We start from the raw sequence: 10,775 nt of genomic DNA on the forward strand, positions 1-10,775 counted from the left end.
TCCCCGTGTCACCTCCTCCTCCTCCTCGTCCTCCCCGTCGCAGTTCCGACCGTGTAAGTCCTGCTCCGGCTTCTTCCGTGTGACACTAGGTCCACATCTCTCCTTGTCTCCTCCTTAGCGGGTGTCGTGACTCTCTGAAAACATCTCACTCCGAAAAATTTTAAGTTTTTGGGTTTGTTCGTTGGTTTTTTTTTTTTGGGTTTGGGTTTTTTTTTTTATTATTATTTTTTTGTAAGTGCCATTTGTATAACTTAAAACAAAAAAATAGCTTCAAATGGAGAAAGATGAATAAAAAATAAAAACCTGCATTCGGATAAGAGTGGTGACGTGTTGTCTGTTGGGGCGACCGTGGCTGCAAGAGACTTTTAATGAGGTGTGAGTGTGGAGCATGTGGGGTGTTGGGAGACTTTGGGGGCCAAATTCCTTCCCAAAGCTCGACCTGGCTGTGGAGGGCTCAGATCAGTTGGTGGGAAGGGAATGGTGACCAACAGGTCATCTCCACCAAGCAGGAGTGAAGCCAAAGCTGGCTGGAGGCAGGGTCACCTCTGGAGATGCTCAGAGCAGCCCCAATGAGCCCACGGGTGTCTTTGGGGACGGGTGGCCAATGCATGGGTCGGGGAGATGCACCAGCAAACCACCTCCTGCAAAACATCTACTACAAACCACCTTTCTCCTGCCCTTGCAACCAGGAGTGAAGCCATGTCCTCCTCCAGCCGGGCAGAGCTGTGATGGGGCTGCATCTTCTCCCCCTGGCTCAGAGGTTCCCCCCCGCTATGATGACCCCAAGGGGGTGGCACCCACTGGGAGGGGAGAGCGATGGGGTGCTGGTTCTGGGTGGGGGTCAGCAGTGAGCCCCCTCCTCCTCTGCTTGGTCCTATGGAGAAGGGAAAGATTAAGACCAAAGCCAAGGAGGAGAAGGAGGTGGGAAGCCCATTAGCCACAGCCCACAGGATGTGCCCCCACAGCCCCCAAGACACCCAAAACCAGCCCCAAAACTCAACCAGCCCACCCAGGATTGATGCTACCAAGACAGGGTGCAGCACGGACTCATGGAGGGGCTGGGGGGGCCACCTCCATCACCCACCCCCAGAGCAGCCCCAGCCCCTTCACTTCAGCTCAGTCCCTGCAGGTCACCAACGGGCTCCTGGTTTGGCTTTTCACATCTAAAGCTGCTTTGCTAGAAGCAAATTTTGGGAAAGGGGGGGCTGCACAGCCCCTGCAAAGCACATCCTGGGGTGGGGGGGACGGCGGGAGGACATGGCCAGAAGGGACCTTCACCTTCAGACCGGGTTTGAGCCGGGAGCACATCCCAGGGTGGGGGGGACGGCAGGAGGACATGGCCAGGAGGGACCTTCACCTTCAGCCCGGGGTTTGAGCCGGGCAGCCGGGGCTGGCGGAGGAAGGATGTTTGTTCCTTATTGTAAACAGGGAGAAATTAGGGCTGTGCAGGAAACGCTGAGCAGCTCCGATGGCCACCAGCTTAACCTTGTGTGTCCCCCTCCCTGTCCCCCAGCAACACCCCACCGTGCACCAGCAAACCCGGCCAGGACACCCAGATGTGACACCCAGATGTGACACCCAGCCCGGGGAGGGGGTGCCCATGTGGGGAAGGGGCTCTGGAGAACCCTCACCCTTCCCATCTCCCCCAGGCACCAACACTCACTTCCTTTGGCTTTTAAGGCCGGATTCTGCATTTCCATCGCTCCTGCAAGGGGGGAAAACCCCCCCTCATCCTTCCCCCTTCCCCTTCCCCTCCACCCCCCATCCCGGTTTCCATTTAAAGGAGCGACTGGAAACCATTTTCTCTCCCATCCAGTTTTGCTTTTTACATGTGGAACGGATTAAGCTTTTCCAGGAGGGTCAAATGAGTTTTTTTGCCTGGCAACTCCCAGCATTTCCCCGTTGGGGGCTGAGACCCTGCCCACTGGCCCCCGTTGCCCACTCCCCCCCGTCACTAGCCCCGGCCGGGACGGAGGGACGACGTCTCGGGCTGTAACGAAACCCCAGAGGTAAAGGCCAGAGTGCACAAATTTATTTACAAAAAAAATTTCAAATTACAATATAATACAGGAAACTTTTTACACACAGAATATTAGAACAGTTTACTACCGGAAGGTAAAGAAAAATATTTTTTGTTTCCTTTTTTCTCTCTTTTTTTTTTTCTTTTTTTTTTAATAAACCACCTATGTATTTGCAGCTATTGTTATACAAAGTTGCAGAACATGCACATCTTTACAGGGTTTCTTTCTTTTAATATAATGTTTTGCTAAGTGCAAATACTAAGTTTCTCTCTCCACCCTTTAAGGCAAGTAAAATGGGAGACTGCAATTAACCATGAAGAAGTACCTGTTGTGGGATCAGCCTGGGCACAGCGACCTCCTTGTCCCCTTGCAAATGGTTTCAGGGATTGAGGGGCAGGAAAACGGGATGCAGGCGCCGGAGACGGGATCACGGGTGGCTCTGGTGGTTGTGCAGTAAATTTAGTTGGGTTTTTTTCCTTCCTTTTTTAAATAAATCAGCAGAGAGCCAAGCGCCATCAGAAACCACACCTGGAGGTCTCTGGGGCTGGAGGGGAGGAGCAGCCCCGAGAGCCCAGTGTCACCCCATGGCTCAGGGCTGCTCCCCATCACGGACCAAACACCAATTTCTCTTCTCCAGGACACAAACCAGCTCACGGTTTTGCAGGGGACATGGGGACGGTGGTCCTCTCTCCCCCTCCACCTGCTGGGCTCCTCCAGGGCCATCACCACAGCAGCAGAAGACACTCACATCCTAAGCAAGATGGACCACAGACACCAACCTCCCCTCGCCAACTCTGCACAACACTTCTCCATCCCTCTCGCTCCGTCTCTGCGCTTCCCTCTGCCAAGGCCAAGCTCCTGAGCCCCCCACGCACCAAAAGATGGGATTAGACCATCGTTTTTGGACCATGCTCCCAGCTACGGAGTGCTGGGTGATGAATTCATGTTTCCTTTGTAGTTTGGGCCACCAATTCAGCAGCTGAGCTGTGTCCCAGCTGTGACCCCCCCTCTTTGCACAGGTAGGTGCTGGGGGACAACCATGACCACCCTTGCTGGAGAAAGGCACGTGCCTGGAGGGTTCATCCAAACCAGCCCTTGAGCCCGATATCTTGGCTATTAAACCACCAGGATTGCCATTTCCATCTGGGGAAGCCACCTGAGCTTCTTCTGACCTGGATCCGTTTTCTCCCAACGCAGCCCTTCCCAAATCCATCGGGACACCCCGCTCCCGGCTACTGCAGGAATGACTTGGTGCAAGGCGGGGTTTAAACCTGGCTAAAACCCAGCCCAGCAGCCAGCAACACGCTCCTGCAGCCCCCAGACTACTCCAGAAATAAATTAAACTAAACCAAGCCAATGGTAGCAGCAAGGGAATAGTGCCCGGCTATTGATGCCAGAGAGAGCTCGGGCTGGAACAGAGCACTCCGCAGGGTATCTTCAACACACGGGCAAGAAAGAGTGGAGAAATTGCTGACTCAGCTCCAAAAAGCATTGGAAGTCCCCTCTGAGCCCCTCCTGGGGACAAGAAGCTCTCCCTGGAGGAGGCTACTTCTCTCCAGGAGCATCCCACTGCCCGCCCGAGGAGATGCTGAGCCCAGAGCGGTCACGGAGAGCTGCAAGCAAAGGTCTGGCAGAAACAGGGAGATTCATCTGAAACCAAATAAAACCAAAAGACACCCAGATGCTCAAACACAGGGGGGGGAATAAAAGGAGAAGTGCAGGGAGTGGGTTCCCAGCAGGAACGGGGCAGGGTGCAGCCCAGACCAAGCCACTTGGAGAACGGCAGCACAACTGGGCTGCTGAAAACCAGCCCAGCCTTTCCAGGAGAAGGATATTTTTATTTTTTTGCCTTTCTGACCATTTTCTCTCCTGGAGAGGGGGGTGGCACCAGACAGCACAGCCCAGGGCTGTGGGGAAAGGGCTCTGTGCCAACGCTCCTCCCGCAGCCCAGCAACTACATCCCCCCCCTCCTCCCCCTGACTTCTTCCAAGGAAAGTTTTTGCTTCTCCTAAATCCTCACTTCCTAAGCCCAGCAAAACTCAACGCTGGCCTTTAAAACGTGCTTTTCCAAAGTCTATTAAACTGAAAGACACATTTTTTTCGGAGTTGAAGCGCCGCGGAAGCAGCCAGCTTCCTGCAGCAGAAGGCTCCAGCTGCCCCATGGTTTGAGGGGCTCAGCTCAGGGGCCCCCCCAGCTCCCTGCTGGTGCTTCTCAATTTTTCTGCCACAGCACACACCAAACACCACCGCCCACGCCTCCAACTGGGGATTTGCCCAAGCAGTTGTTGCAAAGAAGGGTGCAAATGAGTCTCTGATGCTTCTAGCAGCTGCCTGAGGAGTGCTGCCAGGAGCAGGGGGCAATTTGGGATGTCAGATGAGAACAGCAAAGCAAACGCACCCACTTGGGGGAAAAAAAAAACCAAAACAACAAACCACAACCTTGAGCCCTTCAAAGGGGGCAAATTCAGTTCAGCCAAAGAACAGAGCACCCAAGTCATCTGCTACTTGCTAAAGCCCAGAGACCAAACGTGGCTTTGGACTTCCCTACTGAGATCTCAGCAACGAGATGGCTGCTGCATCCCCTCACTCTGTTTGCACAGTGAGAAACGCTCAAAACACTAAATTTACTTGTTTGGAACAACTTCTTTCTGCTGGGAGGTGCCAACAGGGATGCTGGAGAACACAGGAACCCCAGCCTGGTGCCTCAGGGGGCAGCTGGCTCCCATCACCTTGTTCCTGAAGGTTTTATTCAGATGCCAAATCTCTCCTCCCTCCCTCCAGGACTCACTTGCCTGTGCAGCAGCTGCTCCGGCCAGCAGGAAGGCAGGATTTCAGGAAGAGTCCCCGAGGAACTGGCTGCATCCCCACGCTCCACAAAGTCTCACTTTCCTTCCCAACAGCTGCCTGAACAGGCTTTGTCAAATCCAAATATCTGGATGCCCCAATGTAGGGGGAGAGACCCCTGGGAAAGGCAGCACCGGAGCCCTGCGGCAGCACAGGCTGAAATGTTTGATCGCAGAAGGTTCAGAGAAGCTCTAGAGAGGGCTGCAGAGCAGGAAGGCCTGAGTCAGAGCAGGTCCCCTTGCAGCTGGCTAAACCCAGAGGGGCAGAGGGCTGGGGGGGTGACGTGAGGGGGGTGGCTTTCCCCTGCAGGGACTCTCTCTACGCCAAGTGCTGTTTGCCCCAGGTCAGAACCGGTGTCGAGGCTGAGGGCCGAAGTGCATAGGCAAGTTGTGCTCCAGCTGGACGTTGATCTGGGGGAAATCATAGTTCACCCTCATGTTAGGCAACGGGGGGACGTAGGGGGCAGGGATGGGACCGATGTTGAGGGGGATGTTGTTGAAAATGGGTCGGACGGGGGGGAGCGGGAAGGGAGGGTGCACGAAGGGGTAAGGGGGCATCCGGGGTTGGTGGAGGTTCTGAGGAACAGGTCTGGGGATGACTTCAATTCGCTGGATTTTCTCCATGGGCTTTTCGGCAGGAGGGCCGATCCGCTTGAAGCTGTTCTCTGCAGAGGGAGGAGAGAAAGGAAACAGTCACTCCACAAAAGCTCACCCAACTCGGTCCATCATCTTACATTTGCAACTGGCATCCTCCATCCCCAGCACGTTCCTCAACCATGCTCTCGACAGCATCACTGCTTCCCCTTCCACGCTCCAGGAGCCATGGGCACAGCAGTAGCTTTCTGGGTTGGCTCCTTCCATCAATACCACACCAAAAAAGGGGGAATGTGTCCTTTTGCAGAGGTGTGGGGCAGCCCCTTGCACGCCTCTGTGCCCCCCACCACAGAGCAGAGAGGTGATGCTACCCTTCAACTACTTTGTCAAGCGGAGAGGAGACAGATCTGTGCATCCACCCAGGGCCAAGCAAGAGCTGGACACAAGCCTGGTGTCTCCCTATGGTCCCACCTAAAGCCTGAGAGTAACACCACTTTAAAGCTAAACCAGCTCCCAGGAGGAAACGGGTGATCTCTGGACCAAGACCTGGGTGATGCTTGGTGCAGCACAGCAACATGTGGAGAAAGCTGGAAGCAACCAGGCCATGGGAAGAATCCAGTGGATCCAGACACTTGTCAGTAGCTGGGAAGCCTATGGACTTCCTGATGTCCCTAGTCTGATCTCAAAGCACGGGTACACACTGTGTCTTACCTCCATTTTTCTTCCTTTGCTCCTCTTCGGCCTCTTTCTGAATCTCCTGGATTATCTTCTCATCATCTTCCTAGAAATCACAGGAGGACCAAGAGTCAGTGGGCTCATTCCTGCTGCAGCAACCTTCCAATTTCTCAGTGCTGCTTTTCTTTTCACCACGTGTTTGCACAGGAATAAAAAAAGTCAAATTCAGCCGAATTGTCCTCGTTTGGGGTTGACCTAGGGTTAGTCGGGACCCAGGCTGCCATGGGAGATGGCAGCAGGAGTAACTTGCAGAGAGCCACGGCTGCCCTACGGAGTACGACTCCCATCAGCTTTCCAGGGAGATCCCTGCTAAAATTCACTGACTTGATGGAAACCAGAGAACTGCAACCTGGCTCCACCCCTCTGAAGAGCTGCTGGAGAGCTGTTAATCTTTTAAATGGCAATAGCCTATTAAATATTTACATTGTGCTAGCACTTCTAGAGTTTTTGGCCCAACAGCTGGAATTAACACAACTTAAATCCTGGCTCTAGTAGCTAAACGCTGCTGCAAGGAGGCCATTTAGATCCTATCTGTAACTCTGAGGAGGGCATAAATCGCAATATGATTCTTTAATGTCTGTCTAGAGGTTATTACAAGACTATTCAGACCTGCTGCTCAAGAAGAACCCAAGGACAAACCACAAACTGAAAGCACCCTTCTGCCTCTCATCTTCAGTTTTCTCAACCCAATGGAGGAGCATCAAGACCAAACGACGCAGTGAAGCCTCAGGTGGCTGCAGGTATCTAGAGAGATGGCATTTATACCACCTTTTACTAGATCAAGGGAGCGTGATGGATGATGGACAAAGTCCTGGAAGAAGACTATGCAACCTCTGAGTGAGAAGAAGCTTTTCAGGAGGGATGGCCATGGGCACTGAGAGCCCATATGCTCCAGGGAGCTCTCAGGCTTTACACAAGGCCATGGTAGCGCTGGCACGAAACCAGAGAACCACCCCAATTCGTGCTTCACCATCCACTCTCCTGAACGGTTGTGAAAAATGAGTTTTCTCCCTGCACCACAGCATGCAACATCTATCGGGGTAATAAACATCACCCTGAACAACTAAAGAGACAACTCCCTTTTAGCTCCAGGCAGCAGATGCTTCTGCTGGCCATATGTGCAGCGACAGCCACAGAGGTCCTCCCCGGTCTCTGCAGGGCTGTATCTGCTGTTGCTTCACGTCCATTGGGATGAAACCCTACCTGGCACTTCCAGAAAACAAATGGGAATAGCTCAGCCTCCTGGACAGTGTGTGTGCTCTTGATGTTAGTTATTAGGGAAGAAGGCCAAGAACAGGAGCTGCTGGATGACACACACCACACCTGCATCAGGCCCTCTGGGTCTACCTACAGACAAAGGAGCATCTGCTTTGCTTCAGCATTTCATCTGCAAGAACTAACGGCGGGGCAGGAGGGGAACCCCAAGCCCCACGTACCCCATAACGTGCAAGACTCTGCTTTGTTTTATTCCTCCTAATTCCAGCACTGCCAAAACCCATAATTTTCTTCCTGAACGCTCCTAATGTGGAAAATATCCTCTATTTCGAAGAGTGCTCTGGGACTAAGTTGGAAATATGCTTCATGTGTGCAGCTACACTGGAATTATTTTAAGTCTAGCCTGCTTCCCAGTTCCAATAGCACGGTCCTGCACGTGTCCAGCACCAACACCTGGGAAGCTTGCTGAGATGTCCCCTCCTACTCCCACCAGATAAGGTTTCCCTGGGAGACTGAAGTTATCTTAATCTGCAGAAAGCCATCAAACTCAATACTTCCCTCCCTTTCATTATTCTGTGAGTCAATGATTAAAATTAAGACTTTCCAGGACATGCTTTTTTTTCCTTCCCCCTTCCAAGCGGGCTGCTTCCATGGACTGTTAATTACAGCCAATCCATCTCCATGCTGCTTCCACGGACTGTTAATTACAGCCAATCCATCTCCATAAAAGCTGCTGAAGAATGGCTCTTCTGAGCCTGGAACAGAACTTCTAATTACCCCCCGAGTATCAGATTGTGATGTTCCCTGGCTGGAAAAACAACCTGGGCATCATCCACAACAGGCACCCAAACATCCTCCGCTCCTTCGCTGCCCGAGCAGCGCTCTCCGAGGGAGGCCCCCAAGGCTGCAAGAGTTCCATGTTTTTCTTCACTGAATATTTTTTGCAATGCTGTTGGAGATAGCCACCTCTCCCATCTTATTGCTGTTTACTGGATGAGATGCACCTGAAGGGTTTTTTTTTGTTATATGAAAAGTAAGAACCGTATTTTAAGCTCAACTGAACAAAATCACCCTATCTCCTTCCCTCACACAAAGGCATAAACCTCACCTTAAAGCCTACAAACACGCAGAAGCTCCTTCTAACTTAAAAAAGCTTTTCTTTTAGGCCAATTCTGGGATTAACCCTCTGAAATAGTGCTTTCCAGGGACATCCTTTTCTGCCACCATCACCCATGATGCCGCAGCTCCCGCAAACCCCAGCGGTTGATACTGGTCGGTCTGGGGAACCGGACACACCAACAAGGCGACTTTCCAAGATCCTCCTGCAGCCAGGGCTCCTCGAATCCCCCCCCCAGGTTTAAACTGCAGCTGACCTCCCCACTAATGACGGATGGACAAAGCCATCTGCCCCTGGGGCTGGCAGCCCAGCTGCACACACACCCAAGGTGACGCTGCCTTCAATTACTGCAGCTTCTCCCCGAGCCCCGGGGAAACGCCGAACAGCAAACCCCATCTGCCAGGTCTCCAAAATGACGTCTTTAAACCTAAACCACATCACCTCAAACACAGCGGGCAGAGGTCCCTACTCAATCCCATCCCCTCTTGGTCTTCAAGGAGGGGACACACACCTTGTAGCACGCCCTGGATGCAAAAAAACCTGCCAGGAACAGAGCCGGGTGGGGATGACGAGTCCCTGACTAGTTCTGCGACTGCAAATCACAGCAGAGGCACAACAAACCACATCTCCAGGAACAAACGTTATCAGCTGCGTTGCTTCTCTGCTGATAAAAGCATATTCTCACACTGCAAGGTTAAGAAATATTTATATTTAATCCCAACATACCAGGCCTTGGCTTGGAATTATTTTTTTTTAATCAGTATTTCTGAAAAAACGGTCTCCGTTAATATAAAAAGAATAAAAATACACGACAATATGCACCTTCTTACTTAAGAAGCTGATATTGAATTTGGCAAGTAATGAATCCTGCAGGTATTAAACCCTGCTCTGTACTTAGGAAAAATCCACTTCCCAGCTGGAACAAAAAAAGTGATGATATGTGCACAACAAGATCATTTTAGGATATCCGTGAAGGAAAGCTGATGCCACAAGTCCTGCCTATTGCATATTTCTCTGGCACAGCTCAGATTTAAAAAACAAGTCTCAGTCTTGCAAATATTCACCACGTACAACAGAGAATATTACAAAACACCGCTAATTCTTTGAAAAGCAAAGGCTGGATTTTGGATTCCATGGTTAATTGGAGAGAGATGACAGATTCATCCAGGACTGAAGCATCCACACCAAAAATTAAGTTTTCCTTAGCACGCTTATGGCTGGTTGTTGCGGTTAAAAAAACATTTAATGTCACATGGGGTGGAGGCTGCAGGACAATTTCAAAAGCCTCTTGTGTCCGTTTTCCTGAGCGGGTTCAAGTCCCTTAATAAAGGATTAGATTATAATTTTAATAGCCTGTTCACAGGCTGTGTGGATGGAAGGGATTTATCTTGTCAAGTTAACAGTCATCTTCCTGTCAGCTGCCTTGCCTACAGCAGAAAAAAAAAAAGAAGAAAAAAGAAAGAAAAAAGCAAAAAGCACCCCCCAACACATACCCTGGGGGGGTCTCAGCACTGACCAGCCCCCGTGGTTTTTGAGCAGGGCTGTAACCTAGCTTTGCTTTTTGGAGAGAAAATGCAGGGTGATGCTTCAGCGTGGCCCTTCCCCACGTTCTGCTGCATCACGGGAGAAGGGAGGTGGCCAAGGGAAAAATGCAAAGGATCCAGGAGATGTATCCAGCCTTCTTATCTGCTAACACTGCAGAAAGCAAGCGGGGTTATTAATAGCAGCTGCATTTTTAAGTGGTAAAACAGGACCCAGCTTTGCCCCAAACCCCACAGCAGGATGCTCTTTGCAGGAACAATCCCCATCCCTAGTTTTTTGGCATCCCCAGCCAAAAAAAAAATAAATAATGCTCATCCCTGGCCAATCTGAGAGCTTGCCCCCCCTTGCAATCCCCCACCTGCCAAGGATCTCGGGATGGAGGAGGCTTTTTCCTTTCAGCCCTTCTCCCACCGAATCCAGGGAATGCGGCGAGCACGGAGCCAATCACAGCAGAAAGGATGGCTGGGTCCGTGGCTGGATTAACTAACGAGCTGGGCTGGGTTGCTAAGAGAGGCACCTTTTCAGCTCCTTCCAACAATGCTAGGATGGAAAAGCCACGTCCAGCATCCAGGCAGAGCCCTGCACGCAGGAAAAGCCGCTGGAGAAACAAAACCCTCCATGGGGAAGAAGAAAATACAGCAGCAAAGGAGATGAAAGCCCCGCAAATCACATAGAGACACACACACACCACACCCCCCCCCCCAAAAA

General features: G+C 51.6%; 1 protein-coding gene across 2 annotated transcripts in view; it reads right to left on the reverse strand.

Moving 5' to 3' along the window:
• Window positions 1-2,010: 2,010 nt before the first annotated feature.
• The window catches only part of RNF216 (ring finger protein 216), a 75,196-nt gene continuing 66,431 nt past the window's right edge, over window positions 2,011-10,775 (reverse strand). For both annotated transcript variants that reach the window (XM_014936641.1, XM_014936639.1), the window contains 2 exons: window positions 6,170-6,239; window positions 2,011-5,529 (listed from right to left, as the gene is read on the reverse strand). In XM_014936641.1, the coding sequence (XP_014792127.1) occupies window positions 5,210-5,529; window positions 6,170-6,239 (390 nt within the window). In that variant the 3' untranslated portion in view covers window positions 2,011-5,209. The remainder of the gene's footprint in view (window positions 5,530-6,169; window positions 6,240-10,775) is intronic.

This window comes from Calidris pugnax, unplaced genomic scaffold (assembly GCF_001431845.1).
Source record: "Calidris pugnax isolate Ruff unplaced genomic scaffold, ASM143184v1 scaffold17, whole genome shotgun sequence".
Classification (NCBI taxonomy): domain Eukaryota; kingdom Metazoa; phylum Chordata; class Aves; order Charadriiformes; family Scolopacidae; genus Calidris; species Calidris pugnax.